At 35.9% G+C, this 20847-nt stretch overlaps 1 protein-coding gene across 10 annotated transcripts in view; it reads right to left on the bottom strand.

Moving 5' to 3' along the window:
- CADPS2 (calcium dependent secretion activator 2) overlaps positions 1–20847 on the bottom strand; it is a 285396-nt gene that overhangs the window by 130242 nt on the left and 134307 nt on the right. For all 10 annotated transcript variants that reach the window (XR_010720761.1, XM_066183008.1, XM_066183000.1 and 7 more), the window contains 2 exons: positions 16261–16372; positions 7924–8063 (listed from right to left, as the gene is read on the bottom strand). Coding sequence is in view for 9 of the 10 variants with exons in the window: in XM_066183008.1 (XP_066039105.1) it covers positions 7924–8063; positions 16261–16372 (252 nt within the window). In the remaining variant the exon portion in view is untranslated. The remainder of the gene's footprint in view (positions 1–7923; positions 8064–16260; positions 16373–20847) is intronic.

Below are 20847 nucleotides of genomic sequence, written 5' to 3'. Positions count from 1 at the left end.
AGAGACCAGCTAGACCAAGCAAACACTTCTGCATCCCATTTGCCAGTAACAGGACAGACAAGAAAAATTGTGCACAATCATAGTGAGAGGGAGCGACTAAGTTTTATTTAGACCCAGATGAGATAAATACACACAATTCCTGTGACGGGAAGATCTTGCAGCAGACTGCTGCATCCCAGAGTGTTTCAACATGTAGCAAGATTTCACAAGGTAACAACTGTGACAAACAGTAACCAGGAGTATTGTTCTTTGGTTAGTGAATCAAGAACACATCTTTACTTTGTGGTAATCATCCCTTCCTAGACACAACAAAGACTGGCTGAGGATTATCTTTTCACAGAGGAGTTTCAAATGGCACAAAGTTAGTCAAAAAAATCTCCCATTTGTATATGGATTGCTGATCATCCTAAAAAAACCCTGGAAGGCCTGATGCTGGCAGTGGGCAATATCTCAGGCATTTTTAGAAAGATTTCCATCTAAACTTATTTGAGACTAATTAGGAGTAATTGTAGTAGAAATGACAAAGATACTAACTACTGTTCTGAGTGCAATATAGATAAAGTTTACCTTACTACCTCCAGTGCACATTTTCTGTTTTTCAATTGCCAGTGCAGCATTGATAAATCAATGTGTCAAGGTATCCCACCCTACCTAGTAATTGCTTTGAGAAAAGTGAGAGAATGTTTACATAGCCTAAACACCTAATTTTTTTGGCTGCTATAGTGAGGCCATATGATTAAATGATTAGAAAAGAATTCCAAACTATCTGCTGTAATGTAAAGCTTGCAAAATTCAAACTCAACAGCTTCCCTCTGACTTCTGTGTTTCCTGATCTTGACATTCACAAACCAAAAGGTAAGCAATCTTCCAAAGGACAAGGGAGAACTTTGCTCTTTGAGGCAGTAGCTGAAGTCATGGCTCTGCTATCCTTTTCTAAGAAAAAAATGCAACAGCAGCAAACAGAAAGCTAGATGGTGCTACTATGCTGACTTTATGGTTACAACCAGATAGGCAGCACACAAACTTGGAAAAATAAATCAAATACTATAAAGGGATTCAGAAGAGTTTACATATGTAGATGAAGAAATTCTGTAGTTAGGTAAGTGTTTGAGTATTTTAACGTTTGGCTCAGGAAATTATGCTGTGTTGACAAGAAATGAAAAAGCTAAATGAATCTCTTGGAAAATCTGCTCTTCCTTTTGAAAGAGAAAAACATTAAGGAGAAACATATTTTCAGCAACTGTTGAAAAGTAATATACAAAGTTTTATCTCATAGAAAGCAGTACTAATTGAAGAAGTCTATGCTTCATATTTCCATATAATACCAAACATTAGTAAGGATTAATAAGATTTTGAAAACCTCTTAAGTATTATTGTAGGTTTCTAACACTTTCCTTCACTTTGAAACAATTCTATAGCTATTCATTTAAGCAAAATTAAACTTGAAGTTTTAAAATAGCAAAAAATTCTTTCTATTTCATCTTTTAACTGTTGATAAAACAAAATTTTTAGTGGTTTGACATATTTGTATGTTTTGGCTCAGAGACTAAGGATTGATACATTTCAAATTATGAAGCCTTATCTGTGACAGGGATCTTGCAGCACTTGCTAAGACAATTGTGATTGCATTCCTGACATCTTTATCTGTACAAGTAACCCAGAATTGCAAGAGTAATTTCAATGTATTCATCTTGCATATTTTTCTGAAATAATGATAGTGGGAGCAGATCTCATCTTCAGATCAAACCCAGATTACACATCTTCAAGTTGTAAAGGTAATCCTGTTTCTCACCCTGCTCCTCTTTGCCAGCTGACCATGGACAAACAGCCCGTAAGAGCTGGCATCACCCTCATTTTGGCTGACTTCAGTGCCCCCGTGGCTCTTCTCAGCTGAGTTATGAGCTCAGTAGCAGCAATGACTGTCATATATCCAAGTGACAGGCACACACAACAGCCCCTACCACTGAGAAGCCAGCAGTCCCCAGTGCTATCCTTAGCTTTGTCACCAAATCACCTGTGACCTTGGGTGATCTCTGTTTATTCCTATGATTCATTTCACTCAGCTGCAAACCAGATTATACTCATCTTCCTTTCTTAAGGATGGGTTACAAGTGTCATAAAAATGAGGGGAAAAAATTACTTATCCTCTAATTCTACATCTTAGAAGACTGCTATTCAGAGTATTTGTCTCACAGATTTCCATTAGTTCTGAAACTACAGCAGCAGGAGAAATGTGACTCTTCAGTCACATTCAGGAGCCAGTAGATATATTTACTGTTAATAAAGGCTCTCCTAAGAGCATCTCAGCCAATTTCAAGTGCAAAAGAGAAAAAGATTTAAAACATTAACAAATTAATGGTGATCTTTATATTCTCAAAATACAATTACAAACAAAAAACCACAAAGCAAAACCCAAAACATCCACAAGTGTTGAGAGAAAAATCATTTCACACAGATTCCTTATTATTCCATGGAATACCATTTAAAAGAAGTCACCAAAATACTTCCTTTATAGATGAGAGACAGAGAGAAAATTCTATGTGCTTGTAGAATGTTTATTCTAAATGTAAAAGTTTAAGAAATTAAAGGTATATAATTTCTATATGCAACATGTCGTAGCAGAAAGCAGAACAGAACATAAAAAGAATGAATTTTGCCCTTTAAATCTTGGGAAAAGTTCAGGGCAAGAGCAAGGCCGAAATGGTTTACTTTGGAAGTCAAACCCAAGTACTACCACTTAGTAATATAGTCCTGTTCCGGCTGTTTAATTACTAAGAATTTAATTTTACTTTTTTATTTATTCCCTTCTCCCCCCCCCCCTTTTTTTTTTTTTTTTTTTTTTTTTTTTTTTTTTTTTTTTTTTTGTGCTAAGACCACTGAGCATTACTAATCCTTTTAAAGCAAGCTTAAAAAAAAATCTCAGAATTTCTTCTTTTTTATTTCTGGATTGGAAGCAACAGAATAATATCCTTTAGTAACCACTAGGCTATGCTAAGGTACAACTCAACAGGCAAGCTCACAATCTACTTTTTAAAATAATGCATGATTTAAATGCACGCAGATGTGCAAAGGCACATCAAAAAAACCCTGCATTTGAGAAGATATTTAGAGTAACCCACATATCTTGAGTCAATTAACCTGTCCTACTGGGGTTTTCAACCCTAATATAATTAAGAATTAAGGAGATCCAATTGAGCCTTCCTGAAGCAAACAGTACCTCCCTAATGCTGCCACTGGAGCTCAACAGATAGAAACAGGCTTTTCAGCATTTTACAGAGGAAGTTTTTAGCTCAAATTTTACTTCTTTCCTCTTATTATTTGTTTTAGATTCAAGATTGCAACAGAAAAAAAAAATTAGAAATGTTAAAAAAAAATCTCCTTTTACATAGATGTTTGCTTTAGTAAATAAAGGAGATTTTAAAAGTACCTGGTATCTTCTCATCATTTTAGATAAGGGAAAGGCTACCACATTCTCTGAGAAAGCAAATACAATACAAATTATGAAAAAGGAATCTGGAATATCATGAACTATCAATAATTGAAACTCTTCAACAAATGCCCATTATGAGCAATATTTACCTTGTCACTACTCAGGCTAGCTGTGAATGCTTTGCCTTGTAAAGTATTGACAGGATTTAGACACAAAATCATGGTTATATATCAGTCAAGTTAATTCCCACTTTGAGAGCCTTTCGTGCAAGAATAAAAACAAAAATGTAAAATAAGTAATAAGATTATGTTTACTGTAAGATGTATAATAGGGGTTACACTTGTAACCCATTTTTAAAGCGTGTAACAGAATACATTGAATTGTTTCTTTGATCAATTTCTTTTAAAAGTCATATTAGTGGAGTAACAGTAGATTAACTCTATGAATGTGTCAACATAAAAATAAACCTTTTTTTTGGAAAAGTACAAATGAACTGCAATTGAGATTCACAGTTGTGTTGAGTCATAAAGATTTTTAATTCTTGCTCTTAAAAAGGTTACAATTTTTAATTAAAAATCCCAACTTTATAATCTAATTTGAAATATAATTTTTGGTTATGAGTGTAGAAATCAAAGCCTGAACAGGATCTAAAGGTGCTGCAGTCCAGAATATTATTTGTCACTTTAGTACAAGACGGTATAATTTGTAGAACTGAATATTCTTGAAGCATAAATGAGAGACAGGATTTGAAGTCTGCCAGCATATCCCGTGTTAGTAAGTAAAATCAGTCTTAAAAACTTAAAACTTGAAACTTAAAAACTTTTCTGAAGAGATAAAATTGAAAATCACTATTAGATTGGGCCTGTGGGTTTTGCCAACCCTGCAGAACCTGAAATATATGGGCACAGTTCCCATATCTAAAAAAACTTACTGTAATTATCTTAGATAATCTACTAAAACCCATCCTTCTGCAATTAGCTGTAGGATAAAATTTGAATTCAACTCTGAATAAATTTTGAGATTCTCAGCTGAAAATCATTATGTAATGCCAACAGATTGCCTTCTTTTGCTATGAGACATATGAATCTTGTATGTTAGTTTGTTAACTCTGACATACAGAAAACATAACTTATCTAGTTCAAACATTGTTAAGGACGAAGTATGAGATTCTTCTGAAAAAATACAATGAAGAATTACAACTTAGCTAGGTTTAACACATTAACTACACTAGAGGTCTGTTATAAAAGTTTAAAATTCAACTTGCTGACATGATGAAATTCCAGGAGAAAGGATGATCACATTCTGTCATCCTTTTATATCCGTTCCTCTCGTGTACTCTATGACACTGTATTTAAATAGATGACAGCATTCTAACAACAAAACAAAACTAAATAAACTAAACAAACATAGACAAAATCTCCCTGTCATTTTCACTGTTAAGGACAGTAGCAGCTGCCTTTAGGCTCTTCAGCAGTTGATTTTATCCTGTGGCCTCCTTCATTATATTTTATGCAAACACTGCTTTTCAGAGAGACTCGAGTTTCCATACTGTACAGGTTTTCCAGGGAATTGCAGAGCCTGGCACTGTTACAACCATGCTCAGCAGAGCACAAGCCTTTGGCTCAGCCAAGTGACAATGCCTCCACTCCCGCAGCTCCTTCAGAGTTCCAGATGCTTCCCTAGATTCACCTTCATATGTGTGTGATCCTGGGAGGTGGTACTATTTTCCCTTGATAACAGGAAAATTGAAATACTAAAGGTTTTAGGCTTCAGATATTAATTTCTAGGATATTTGGACTTGAACATCACAATGAATATTTAAAGCCTCATTTTCACTGACTTCAGCTAATAGCTGTGATTGGCATGCACCTCCATGAAATCGGATTCCAGTTTATCAAACTGGACACAGGAAACTAATAACATATCAGTTACTATAGGTGCAAACATTTCAGTCTCTTACAAGGAAGTCCTTCTCTGCAGCACAAATGGGGATAAAAGCCAGTTTCTTCCAAGCAACCCTCAACTATTTAAACTGCAAAATATTCCTTTGCCTTTCTGATGATGCCCATCATCCATCACACATTTCCAGTCTCTTCACATATGCAGATTTCCCTAATAACACAGCAGCATTGCATAACCACAGCAGCTTTAATATGTGTATTGAAGTAGGTGGGAATTCCTCTTGAAAAAAACAGCGAATGACCACTTAATACTTATACTTACCCAGGAAGTCAAGAGAAGGCTGCAGGGAGTGCCTAGATGATGGCTCTTCATAACATTAATACTTTCTGACTGTACACACTAACAATTCTACTTGCAGGTGTTCTTTTCCCTCCAAATAAATGACCTTTTCCTTCCTCTCATGTCAACTCCAGTGTTTCCTACAGTACCTCATCAATCTCTTAAATGGTTACTGAAGGAATTACTAAGTTTTTATTTCATTTCACTTATATTAATGGTGAAGAAGTCCACATATTCATTGGTGCCCTAACTTTCCTCAAAAAATGTAATTGTAGCTAACAGCAATAAAGAAAAGGAAATGCTGACTGGCCTAGAGCATTTTTGGTGGGAAGAACTACAGTATCTGCCTGGAGAATAGTCACAGTAGTGACCCTGAAGTAAAATGTAAAAGTTAATGACTGTGCCAGGAGATGAGTATTCAAAATCAATCTGAGGATTCAAACATCAGCAGCAGATGAAAGTGATAATGGTTGAACTAAATTATTGACAACAATATTTGATTGGGTTATTTAATGGTCAGACAAGACTACCGATATAAAACAGTATAAAACTGAATTGGGGAGTCAGGAAGAACCTCTGAAGACCCCAGAAGAACAGTTCCTTGCCAAGACAGCCTCTGGAGAAACACAGGAACATGATGAGAGGAAATACCAGAGCTTTCTCCTTGTTGCTGGATCCAGTTGCAAGTTATACTCTAATAGGGGTTGGGGAGAGCATGACCCCAACATTATCAGTAACCTGATCAAAAAAGGGAACTTCTCATAGTCATTGCTTGGGATAGGTGCATGGCAGCACAATACTCCTGATGTGTTTAGGGAGAAGTTTGCAATTAAACCAGGTCATGCGCAGATGAATCTGTTGCACATCATTCTTTGCCGATGTGCTTCAAGTCAGCCTGCCCCCATGGCTGCCTTTTGACAAGCCTGCTGAAGACGGTGGGCAGCGAGCACTGTGCCTCCCTGTATTCTGCACTGCTGCAGCAGGCTGAATACCTTCCAGCAGCAGGAAATTGAATCCACACTAGCCAGCTGGGTCTAGACAAAGATGGGCCACCATCACCAAACCATTTCACAGGTGTTTGGTGATGCAAATGAATGGGGCAGGAGGTGGCACTCACAGTAGAGCATCATGCTTTAGTACAGACAAACAATTAGCTCTCCTCTGCAGCACCTCTCTACTCCAACTTATTCATGTCAGCTGAGTCCTCCTGCTCTCTCCTGATACATTATCCCATTTCCCTTATGTATTTGCTGCCCCCCTTTGAAGCTTTCTTGTCCCAGTTCCGGTCTCCAAGCACAGTAGCTCCAGTTCCCCTGTTGACTCCATGGTTGGTTTCCCTCTCTTTCCTCACAGTTCCTGGTCACCAGCCACAGGTCTCCATCCAGCAAGTCCTATTGTTACAGTCCTAATCATTTGTGTCTCAATTTCACAAAACCAAAATGAGGGATAAGATTGATACCTGGGAAATTTGAGCCCAACTGATTAACACTTTGACAAAACTTAAGTCAGTTTGGTTGATTTTTCAAAGAGAGTATCATACATAGGAAATGTTGGCAATTACTGCCTGTGTACAATGGATGCAAACAGGAGGAGACTAAAAAAATCCTAAATAGCATGGACATTACATTGAATCTTTGTGATTGCTTTATAACAGAAGATACAAACTTGCTTACTCTCGGCAACACTATCTGTTTTTGCAGGTGAGCTGAAGAATAGTGGTGGCAGTCAGTTAAAGGGGCTGTCTTAATGAATAATCTATTCCACATAGTTTTGGTGTCAGACAGAAAACCATCCTTAAACTAGCATTCATACATAAATTTTTTTTCAAGAGAAAGATCATACAGCAGACAGATAAAGGAAGGGAAGACTGTGGCAAATTCCACTCTATTCAGGTATACAATTAATCCTATTTTAACGGAAAAATATGTTTCTTCTAAATATTTTTTAACAAAGTGCTATAAATTTTAACATTCAGAACCAGTATCTAAATGAGACTGTACTCTTAGTTCTGTATTTCAGACGTAGCTTGTCATCTGTCTTTACACATCGTTGAACATCTGAAATGAATGTTATTCCTGACCATTCCAAATCTTTTGTATAAAATGAAGATATAACACAGTACCACACCACAGGAAATGGTTTAGACATTTATAATATTTTACAAACCTTAAGATTTTAGATACACTTTGTTAAAACACAGGCAAGGTGAGACAACATAATAAAATAGAGACAGACAGGAAATGGACTCTTACCCACAGTGCTTCATGTGAGGTGGTTTATCCATTCTCACTGCCAGTTTAATTTTCAGGTCACTGTCCTGACTGTTTTTGGGAACTATCATTTTATGCAGATCAGGAGACTTCGGGCTATTGGACGTTGGATATAACACAACCTGCAAGTAATGAAAAGAAAAACTTCAACAAGTTGATTAAAAAAAACTGCTTGTAGTCTTTAATGGAAAGATCTAAGCAGTGAAGATTCTTGTTGCATCTCCTCCAATATGAAAGATGACTAAAAAAGATTTCCTAAATCTAATAAACCTGCTGACTCAATCTCATTGTAACAGACCAATTTCAAAAATCAACTTCTTTCTCTTACAAATGTGAATTTTCATATTATGAGTTAATAAAATTACCTCCTGTTAATATATTCTGAATTGACTTTTTTTTTTAAAAAAGGAACAGTTGGCATTTCAAAAGGGTCATGCACAATTAAATAGGAACCTAAACTTTTACATTATTCAGTGCTCTGCTGGAAACACCCTTTTGAAGCAATTTGCTGTAGCAATATGCAACAAATCTGCCGTCAGTAGTGGCATTGCTTGAGAGAAGATAACCAAAGTGTATGTCTTGTTACTGTCTCAAATTTTTGATCAATAGCATTGATAAAAGTCAATTTTAGTAAAAAAACACAAGAATTGTAGATCAATTCCAAAGCACCTCTGCTGCAAATGGAATATAATAAATGTATGATACTATGTCCAATTCACATGTGACATGACACAAACCTTTTGTTTAATCTAGAGTAATAGATATAAAAACTCCCACACCATTGAATTTTAAATATTTAATTTTTAAAACATTTATATGCATTTCTTGTAAATTTTATTAATAATTAATTTTAGATTAGTGTTATTCACAAGTTGTTAAATATTTATTTACCATCCAAAAAATGTATCCATTTATAGCCAGTACAATCAAAAATTACTGCTCCATCAAATCTACAGTGATATGCTCAGCATAATATTTAAATACTGCTGAAACATAATTTCCTTTCATTCTTATTATAAGCTAAGCACTACTTTTTAATCTAGAAGCTGAAGTATTCTAAAATACTAGAATTTAGACTCTAAAGTATTCTAAACATACTACTTGGGAGACTTAAATAACATTCAGTGAGTTCTAAATTACAATTACCATGAATTACCATTATCACTTCAAAAATAACAACACTCTAAAAAGCATCATTCTTCACGTCTTTTAAAATCTTGAAAAATAAAACTAACCATTATGTTACCCATCAAGTTAATTTCTTACACATAGTACTTGTGTCATATATCAAAAACACAATAGATTGTCCTCTGTGTTACTATGAAGGTTAAATTAAGGATTTGAGTAAACCTGTCCAAGCAGTATAAATCTAACAGATGTTATTAAGCCAAAAATATTACAACAGTGTCATTCAGACCTAATCATCTGAAAGATGGTGTATGGTGTAAGTGGAAGGCCTTCAGCTTCTCATCTCATTATTTTGCAGAAGCGCATTCCTGCATCCTGTTAATATCAGGAGCTCCAGTCAAGCAGAGAAATACGATGCATCACTCCCAATCAAATATGCAACCCTTGTAAAACCAGTGGAAGAATTAACCTGTCAGATATATTGAGTACATTCAGCACCTTTTAAAGTGATAGCAGAAGAATCAGTTTATTCTGATTTCAGCAAACCAGGAGGGTACTTTTTTTTCTTTTTGCAAATGCACAGAAATCACTATTTATAACAGAACTTATGCCTTCTTTCTGTTTTTCATTCCAGTAAAAGGCATTCCTTAAATAACATTAAAAACATTATGAGAATGGCAACCTTTGCGTTCTGATGTATCAAAGAGAAAATTATTTTTATTTATCCCTTTAACTGCAAGATTATATAAACAGAATTATTATCCATGCCTTTCATTTAATCTCTAGGCATTCACACAGGACTGTAGGTGATGCTAAGAATTTTTCCTTTTCTACAGTCTGCAGTTCCTGTTGTCTTGTAACAGCTTATTACAGCTCATGCATCTCAAGTGACATCTTTCTCCTGTCAACTTCCTGAGTTTTTATAATGCAGATGAAAATAAAAGCAGACAAGAATATAATTAATTTATATCTGTGGTACTGACAATTCCTTTTCTGAATTTTTAAAGGAGTATTATGGAGCTTCAATTTCAAAGAATAAGTATCTGTCAGACTATTTAAATACGCATTGTGCTGGGTTTGTATTACACAATGTCATGCCTTCCAGCTTTAAACAATGAGAGCTTGAAAGAACTTTGTAATCAAACTTTGTGTTACACACAAACACATAAAGCATTTGACAGGCATTAATTATCTTCACAATAACCTTCATACTAATATTGCCCTTAAGGGGAATGATAGCCACTGTGTACCCAGAATCAGGTGGAACAAGCTGGAAGCTCCCATGAAATCACTGAAACAAAAACACTTGGAAACTTGGAAATACCCTCTCTGTGCCTAAAACTTTTATAAATTTCATAAAATTCTTACTGCAACATATATTTCTGTACTACATCATATATTTCTGAAGTTTTGTTTTATTTTGATTTATTTTACTGTTCATATACCTGTGGATATCACCATGGTAGTTTATTCAGCAGCAGCACAGAGAATTATGAGCTTTTAGTATAGGAAATTGTTTACCATAATTATACTAACAGGTAATCTAAATTAAAAAGTAAAATGAACTATTCATGACTAGAAAGCTACACAACAAACATAGCTGCTGTACACTGCATTGCTTCAACTCATTTAAGGCAAATTAATAGTATCAGAACAGTGTGGGTTGAGATAATTCAGTAAATTCAATTGTCTTATAATCATTAAAAAATACTTTCCCACGTGTTCCAATTACATCTAGCATTACATTTCCTCAGACCACCCTATAACTGAAAAAGTGTCAAGTTCACTTATGCCTCTCCTCATCTGGATGTAAAATAAACACAGAAATCTTAAATAGTATAGAGCAACACTTGTAAGCATTTGCACAAAGTGACCTTCTCAAACTATTGTTTCTTAGTCGTGAATGAATGAAAATATTTCTCTCTTGGGCTTAAAAGATGATACGTAGAAAGACATTGAAACTAATATAATTTGACAACTAAAGTGACCACCATTTTTGTGACTCCATTATTTATTTTAGGTCTCCAGCTGGACCACAATAAAAGAATTTAATCTGAGTACGCCTGAGCCAAACAGTCAATCCAAACAAGCAACTATTAATTCTACTTTTGGTCCATTGATTATATCTTCTTTTAAAGGTATGAAAGAAAGGTCGAGCTGGCCAAAGTACTCTAAAAGCTTGAACAAACCAAACTGGGGGCATTCTTGCTTTCTCAGGGAAGATAACTGAGCAAAAGGTTCAGAGGCAAAAGTGCTTGCAGAAGTATCTCCTACTGGTACCCCCATGCTGAGATAAAGCTCTTAGGCTAACCATTCCTAGCTGCAGTTGGCCTGTTAGCAAAAGAATATGAAGCCTTCAAAAGGGACTAATGAAGGCAAGTTGTAAGTGCTTTGAGAAAAATCAGTATTCAAGGTATTTTCTACATTTTCCCCCACCTGACACTTGTGGCTGAATTTCAAACAACTTGTGTCCTCTCATTCTGGATGCTCCCCAGTCCCCTAATTCCACCAAAACCCATGATATTCAAGAGTTGAACCCAAGCAATGGAGTGACCCACACTTCTGACCCAAGCATTTGAGATTGAGATATGTTTTTCAAGTTGGGATGATCTACGACATATTTTGAGATCTCAGACTCTGGGCACCAGACCTTGGTAATCATGGTAATTCTGAGCTGGCTATGCTGGGTTTCAGCTCGCTGTCACAAGCAAAAGACATGAAAGTTAAGAAGATCTGCATCTTAATGCCCTGGCTGAAGAGGCAGGTGATGTTCAGCACACAATTACAGCAAATCGTTACCTCACCTTCTGTAGAGACCATACCTTACAAACATTTAAAAAAAAAAAAAAAAAAGCAACCTATCCACAGTCTCCTCTTCATAAAGCAGCCTGGGTCATCTTCAGAAAGCAAACCAAACCTCAGCCTAGCCCCATCCCCAGAGAGGCTCCCGATGCATGGGGCTGCCCTGGTTTCTCCCAATCCTGACCTGTGCCCTGATGCCCCAGGGAGCTGCTCCTGCTTCGGGCATCCAGCTTCCTATCCTTTCTTCAAACTCTATAGTCTCCAACATGAAAGCCAGAAAATTTTCTGAGACAAATGTTCTCATGCCTGATGTGCTCTTTCAGAATACAAAAGGTACTACAAATGCTGGGTTTTTGCTGCTGACTTAAATCACATTTCATTTTTTTATCTTATTCCATACATAGGATGAAAAATTTTAACCACATATCTTAAGGTCTGGCTAAGTTACAAACAGTTGAGAACTTAATATACATCACGTGGTCTTAATTATAAGCAGCTTTGTGAGGTGTGTTCAGAATAAACAACACACTCCGAGTCATGCATTAAATTCTACAATGAACTAGAGAAACCAAACTCTCTAACTCCCATGCTCTACCAGACACATTTCTAACTCAATTTGTGATTATTTAAATCCATCAAAAACAGCAAGTTGCCCAACACATAAGATCACACAATCCATCAGCTGTATTTTTTGAAGCTTTCATCTTGCAACAGGACTAATTAATACATTATAAAGATTTTCTTTCATGTTTTAAAATGCAGCGATTTGAAAAGATGCCATTGCAAGCAGAGAGGATAGGCAAAATTTAAGTTATGAAGCAAGTACCCATTATTATTGGGCACATGCAAATTTATGCTGCTGGTCATCCTCTGAACAAATACCAGAGGAAAATATCCTAGTTAAATATGCTTTTTCACTGATTTGAAAATAGTTGTAGAACAAAAATTACTGAAGCTGGTTTGGGATTTGAAATAGATGACTAAAGAAAACCTTCGATGTTATGTTTGTGTAACTCTGGCCCCAGCCTTACTTGTGGGGCACCTGGTTTTGACAGAAATGTCTACTGACTCTCCTCAAGATACCTTCTGCCCTAACTTAAAAGTTTGGAGCTGTTTTGTGTTACGTCAGCCCCTTGGTCAAAGACTGGCTGACGTCAGAATGCCAGAAGCTGCTGTCAGTGTGACAAGAAGTTCGGTCGAATGCCCTAGCAGCAGCTTGCCAAGCACAGCACTGCACTCACCTTCCCTGAGCATTAAGTCATGACACCCTGCTGCCAGGCAGATGAAGAAAAAAGAAGCTCAAGAAGAGGCTAAAAATTGGAGGTAGAAAGGGGAAAAGGAGATGTCTCTCTTTAGAGTAATTCCCTTAGAAAAGTTATCACCTTGGGAACCACTAAAGAATGGGTTAATAAGATCACCAAAGGAGTTCATGGTTTTTACTATGCAAGCTGTATCATCTCACCTATAGAGTGATCTCTTACTTTTTGGCTATGATTGTGTTACACCTGAAACACCGAGACAAGGCTTTGGGTAAAAGGTGGTTAAAAAGAAACAAAAAATAAGAGAGAAACAGAATAGGCACATGGTGAGAGAGCTATCTAGAATACTGCTGATGAAAAAGGACTGGGAAGACTTCACAATTTATACAATCAACCTCTGTTGACGGTGCTGGCTGAACACTTACCCTAGCAGGTCTTAGCAATTGATAAAAGTAGTCTTTGAGTCCTTCCCAGAGAGCCTCTCCCCCACATCTGAGAGAGACAAAGCCTGAATGCAAAGTATCTCAAGCATTTTCAATGAGAGGAACTCTCAAAGAAGCTACTGAGAACCCCCCTGTTAAAATGGAAACAATAACACTCAGGCACCATGGAGTGCTGACAGGCAGGCTGCTTGCAGGGCAAGAGACAGAGCAGGAGTGGAAGCAATCTCTTGTAATTTTCCAAACTTAAAAAAGAAAGACAGAAGAACTCAGGCCTGAGAAACCACAGTAATTTCAAAGTGCGATGGAAAAACACAATCCCCAGGATGGCAGGCTTTAAATTAACAGTCACAGAATGAAACTGTCCCTGTTCAGGGGCTCTTTGAATGTGGCACAGAAGATAAACAACATGCCCAGTGCAGTCAACATTCAGAAACCTATTAATCCTGTGAAAGTATAGGTACCTAGCCAGTACTGCTATTTTATAATTTTAAATCAAACACAGAGAAACAGCACTAAAGGAAAACAAAACAAAACAAAACAAAAAGCATAGCTGCACAGCTAATTATTGCTGGTTGCAGCTGACTGTGACAAGCAGGCTGTGAGACAATAGTTCTCTTTTAATTGAATAGTCAGAGCAACAAGGCTGAAATATTCTTACATTCAAAAAGTATCAGCAATCAAACACCACCTGCTGCTCTCACATTGTATCCACAAGTGTGCTAAGCATGCACAAGGGCTGTCACTTTGAATTACTAGGTTTGAACATCTTTACACACAAAGTACTGAACAAGCAAAAGTGGTGTGAGATCCCTGTGTTTCAGAAAGCACCAGGCTGATTTTCCAGAAAAAGTTACACCAAACTCAGAAGGCTTCTTCACACTTTCTCAGCTGTTGCACATAGAAATGCAAACATACATTCTGCCTTCTGTGTGCACATACAGAAATTATTCAAGTGGCCGGATCAGTATCAGTCACAAAATCTGTACCACAAATTTCAAAGATATTTGACTGAAGTAAGTTCTTAACATTTTCTCATTAGAATAAAGATGCAGCCTGCTTCACCTTCTAGAAGTTATAGTCAGGGGTTCAATTCACTGTATGTAGAGGTCTGCACAAACACAGACACAGACCACTCCAAAAGCTTATGTTCTGCAGAACCTAAATCCAAATAACATCCTTTCCCCTTTTGTGCAGCACACCTCTCTGTTTTAAATTTCAGTGAAAATCTGAATTTGTACAACTCTTCTTCACCTTGTGAAGAAGAGACAATAAAGGTTAAGATTTAGTTTTGATTGAAAGTGGTCAGCAGGAAGCCAGAAGAACATCCCGAAGCAGGCAAAATCCTCTCTTGGGATTCACAACTGGTGTTTTTGGAGGAAGACAGCCATATCAGACAATTAACACTGCAAGTATTGCTTCCTTTCAGTTAACCACATCGTTGCAGTATATATTATAAAATAGAAAAGCAGCATCCAGTCATCTCTTGGGTACTCCTATTTGCTATTCCACATCATTCTGAATCCAGGTACTGGTGATTCTGCTTTGCTCAGTTTCACACCTGTGGCTCTTTTGTACCTGTCACTCTGCCTGCCTGACTCTTGCCAGGGTGCTCTGTGGGAAACTTCCCCATGAAGAACCCTCCTACACCTTGACCAAGTGACCTAGGAAGCCCCTTAGAAGGATATGAGAGGAGTCAAGAAGAAGTCATCCTGAAGATACAGTCCTGACCTTAACAAGTGACACAGTGTGTGAGAGAACATGTCTTTCCGTAACCAGTTGTGCTCAGAGGACACAACGTGAGGAAGAGCCCTGCTCTTTCCAACAAATTGTGCTTGCTTGAATGAGAAACAGCCAGGACTCTGATTGTAGAACTGAGCATTAAAATGTAAGCTATCTTCCACGTGCTACATGTCAGAGGGAAAAATTTCAACAGGAGAAGAGGAGGAGATTTGCAGACCCTCTCTGCCTCATTCACCCATCCCTCTTCTTTCTATAATACATTGCACTTTCTAGCTCTTGATTTTAGCCTAAGAAGAATAAATTTATAGGATTTACAGACTAGTCTCAGTTGGAAGGGACCCAGAAGGATCATTGAGTCCAGATATTAAGTGGATGGCCCATATGGCGATTGAACTCATGACCTTGGCATTATTAGCACCATCCTCTCACTAACTGAGCCAGTATCAGATTATCCTGTCAAGACAGGGAAAACACAAAAACGGAGGAAAAGTTAATGGAGTACAAGAATAAGCTCTTATCTTACTTTCTTATATTATCCCTCTCCTCTCCCCTTCTGCTCCATCCTTCTACCACTTAAGTCCTTCCTTTCCTTTCCCCCATTGTTTGCTACATTTATTACATCTCAAGTCTTACCTCTCTCCCTTCCACTCCAAATTTGGATAGTCAACAGCACTGATATGTCACATACAAATTAATCTTTTAAACATAACAAAGAGAACCACCATGGATACCTGAAACATAAGTTTCTGAAAGGTAATTGAAGTCAACCTACCATGTTTTGAACACTAGTAAAAGTCACCCTTATAAAAAAAAGCACTGTTTGGTAGGGCCACAGCAGAGCAGGCAGGTACTGAAGGCCTTATACCATTTTACGGCACATTTTATCAATATTCACACTTCTGCCCATCATTTCTCACATATTTCTCTTCTCTGCACATAATACTCACTCTTCCCAGTTCTTTATCTTCAAGTGCCAGCACCCCTGTGCTTTCTGTAAAGAGTTTTACTTTGACAACAGGCCGAGGGTGAGTAGTGGTGAAATCCCCTTGGGTTCCCCATCTGCAACAAACAAAACAACAAAATTTAACTGAGGCTGAGCACAGGCCTGAGCATGATAGGACTCTAATCTTTTCTGCAGAATATTTACCAATGCACACTTAGAACTTAATTTTCAAGCTTTAGGAAGAGAAGGGTGGAAAAGAAAAGGGAAGTACATTTTTGAACATCCAAGATCAAATAACTACATAGAAAAAATGGCTTTTGTCTGCAATAAAACAAATCAGGGCTTTTCTGAATGACTTTTGTCATAAAATATCAATCCAAATTTTTTTAATGGCAAAACTCAAAGAACAGAAATTATATATTCATACAGAAAAAAGAACCAAGCAAGAATGCAAATAAAGAGAGATCTATTTTCTATGAAACATATTCACTATATTCTGCATACAAGTCAAATTAATTTAGCAAAGAATCATATCTCAATTCACTTCAGGCAACCACAGCACAAATAAATTGGGAGACTTAGGCAGAGAAAATCTCATCTTTTATATTATATATATTTTACAACTTAGTATGAAAATGTAGGAAAAATGTAAATGCAAATGCAAATATTAGGAAAAAAATATTATCAGAGTGACTAGAGCTCTGCAAAATAATTACTGCCACACGGCTACATGATTTTAGAGAACCTTAATTAGGCATACAGACTTCTAGTCATTAATCTCTTATCTCAGTTAAGACACTTGGTTTGCCAACCTTCCCCCCTCCTGTCTGTGTGCCAGTGGTACAAAAAACAAAAGTTATACAATTTAGGTTGCAACTTCCTTCAATGATCTATTCCATATTCCTGGACAACGACATGGAGCTCATTGCATTGATTAAACTGATTGCGATTATGCTACTAGGTACAAATAAATTGAAAAGTAAGCAAGCTCCAGTTTCTCCTGCTTTTTTTCCATTCTGTGACATATTACAATTATCAGAAACTAATAAAATAATAAAAAAACAAACCCAGATGATCTTAAGAGTATGCTCTATAAAAGGATATATTACACAAGCAAATGCAAGAACCAGAAATATTAATGTTTTAACAGGTGTCAAAAATGCATTTGACAGACAACAAATGTGTTTTGGAAGAAAATAATCAAACTTTTGAGAAACAAAGTGGATGTAATTATACTAGCACATAAAATCTATAAGCTGAGATAAGAAATCAAAGTAATGGTGATCAAGATTTTCATCATGATAATTACTATTCAGGTATTGATTTCATGAATTATTGGGTATTCTCCTAACCTATTTTCACCATTAGACTCACCATCTCTTTGAACAGATATATAGATCAAGAATAAATACCCAAAAGTATGGAAAATTTGATTTCTCCAGTGGAATTTTACAATTGGAATAACAAGTGATTCAGTAAAATCTTACTAACATCATGAGAAATCACGTTCTGTTAGAAAAGGCAAATCCAAGATTCTGTCCTCTACTATCACACTTACTTGTGGAAATCTGATGTTCCTATCAACTGTCAATATAACAGCAAAGTACACATAGTTCATCTTTTTGTTCCTTGTGTATTACTAGAACACAAGTTCTGGTTCTTTGAAGCTTCATGTTTTTGCAGAGATATCAATTCATTGAAATCAGCAGCCAAAATAGTGGTATCATGTTCATTTTAGTTTACTCCTTCCAAGAAAGAACATAAGAGACCCAATACTCCAGGCACCTGACTTTATCTAGATAGATTGAGCTCATCTATATGCTGTACATTTAAAAGCCTATTATTGTATTATTATGTATACTATTAATATATCACACAAGAACTGAAGGAGAAGTCAGAAATGACAGCCTAATCCAAACTACAGCTTGTATTCTAACCTGTATGGATGTTCAAGATAATAACAATTCGCAATTTGCATTTTTATGCTTTGTTGGTATGAAATGAGGTGTAGCAATAAGAATGGCCTTTTTGGCTGTAGTTTGCACTGTCAACACCTCCTAATAAACTTCAGTTCTGTTAGAAATTCTGATCTTTAAAGATGGTGCCATGAATGTAACAAGATACCAGGAACACAGTATTTACTAAGGATGACCCAAAGTAAAAGAAAGATTGAGTAAAGCATGCAGATGTACATAAGCTAGCCTACTTCGACATACTCTTTACTGTTTTGAAATTATATAGATGCTCAAAATTTGCCAGACTTCAACTTTATTTTTTGCCTGGCTATTTCTTTTATGACACCTGGTCAGACTCCAGTCAACAAGTCAGTAATTTTTTTTATTCTTCCTGTTTATGAATAATACTTCATTTTAACCAAATTGGATATTACACTTTCAGCTTCTGTATAAAAGAGTATAAAAATGATATCAGATTTTCATCATACAGATGAATTCAATATTTATTACAGTGTACACGCAGACAATAACTTTGAATAAGGTACTGTCCTATCATCAGATGTGACTAAGAACTGTGTAATTAAATTGCATCAATCTTACCTATAATGCCAAGATTTTAAATATAGTTTTCCTAGCCAATAAATAAGATTTTACTGAATCACTTGTTATTCCAATTGTAAAATTCCACTGGAAAAATCAATTTTTTCCATACTTTTGGATATTTATTCTAGATCTATATATCTGTTCAAAGAGACGGTGAATCTAATGGTGAAAATAGGTTAGGAGAATACCCAATAATTCATGAAATCAATACCTGAATAGTAATTATCATGATGAAAATCTTGATCACCATTACTCTGATTTCTTATCTCAGCTTATAGATTTTATGTGCCAGTATAATTACATCCACTTTGTTTCTCAAAAGTTTAATTATTTTCTTCCAAAACACATTTGTTGTCTGTCAAATGCATTTTTTGACACCAATTAAAGCATTAATATTTCTGGTTCTTGCATTTGCTTAATCTCTTTGGAGCGAATATTTTAGCAGAACATTTCATTTTAGTTTAAAAGCTAAGCTTCTACGTATAGGCCATAAAAATCAATGTTTTTCTTTTAAGTTTGGGTTTGCAACCTGATATTTTTCCTGAAGAAAATACCGTACTTTCAAAAAAGGATTTTTTTTCTGAACCACAGATATCAAAGTCAAACACCATCCAAAAGATTGTTCACATTATTCATAAGACAAAAACTTTCAAATTTTTTAATTGAACTACTTTCTGTTTTAAATAGGAACTAACAATGTGGTCTCCAGAATCTCAATGCTAAATAAAGAAAAGCCGCTTTCTTTATATTTGAACTTTCAACATCAAAACCTGAAATATTTTCTGCATGAAAATAAATCTTACAGTTGACTTTTATTTTTCATACAGGTGAACCTGTAGGTTGAAACCTGGCTTTCTGTGAAAAGAGAAGCAATTCCTTTGTGTCATTTTGATCTTGTTCGACTCAACGTATATTGCAGATAATTTACTGAAAGTTTGCTCTGCTATGGAGCTCCTGAATGAAGGATGGAAGAAAGGATGAGAAGAAAGAACAAGCAAATTAATTAATCTATCTTATGAAATTGATATTTAGAAAGAGTGTATCCTTAGTAAATCTTAACTACAAAGAAAAATGCAATGCTTCATGTTTGTAATAGCATATGTTTTAACTAGCAAATGTATGCAAGCAATGGAAACAAAAAAATCAACCATTTCCACACCTTTGGAGGAGGCACTAGTTTTTGAGTATTAGTCCAATGATTTTTGTTAATGTGAACAGTTTTGGTGCAGAAAGTGTCCAGATGGGAAGTGCAAAATTTTAGACAAAATAAGTATGGATCTCATGCAATATTTATATTAAATAACTACCATTATAGTATGTTTGTTTGTTTGTTTGCTTAAATCTTGCTAGATGAGCTGCTGAAAGTAACAATAATTTCAACACTAACTGCTGCAGTGAGCTCACAGCACTGTTAGCTGCAGCCCATGTAGCATACTGGATACCTCTAAAACTACCAACTTTAAGTCTGAAAAAAATCCTAATTCCGCCTCTTCAGGCTCTCATTTCGCCATATAATTTTCTTTTGTTTAAATAATTTTTTTGCTTTTACCTATTCATTCTTTCTACTATAGAAACTGCAGTGATTTGATGTTTGTTCATCTTCCATAGGCCACAGTCTTTTCACCATATTTCTCTGCTGCTGTCACAGGTACGTGGGCTGATATAGTAATTAGAGACAAAATATATTGCTAAAGTTTATTTCCCTTCACTGCAAAAGTACCTACTGCCAGCAAGAAGATGAACATTTATTTCAGCTAAAGATTTATCACTGTGTCACAGAAACCCCTCTAAGCGAATTTATTTTTCTACTTCAGTTTGGAACACATTTCACACACTGGAAACAGCAGCAAATTTCTCTCTCAGATTTTCCATTTAACTCATGGTCTCTGTTAGTCAAAACTTTTTTATGAGATCATGGGAGGGAATGTAACAAAATTTATTATTCTAAGCAAAGATCTAGAAATTTTATTTTAGCCCTATTTATTGGAATACTTAATTTCTGATAAAACACCAATTCTACAAATTTTTTACAC

This window comes from Chamaea fasciata, unplaced genomic scaffold (genome assembly GCF_029207755.1).
Source record: "Chamaea fasciata isolate MVZ Bird 193981 ecotype frontalis unplaced genomic scaffold, bChaFas1.0.hap1 SCAF_5, whole genome shotgun sequence".
Taxonomy (NCBI): domain Eukaryota; kingdom Metazoa; phylum Chordata; class Aves; order Passeriformes; family Sylviidae; genus Chamaea; species Chamaea fasciata.
The sequence above is the reverse complement of the archived record's forward strand: the minus strand, read 5'-3'. Positions and strand labels throughout refer to the sequence as shown.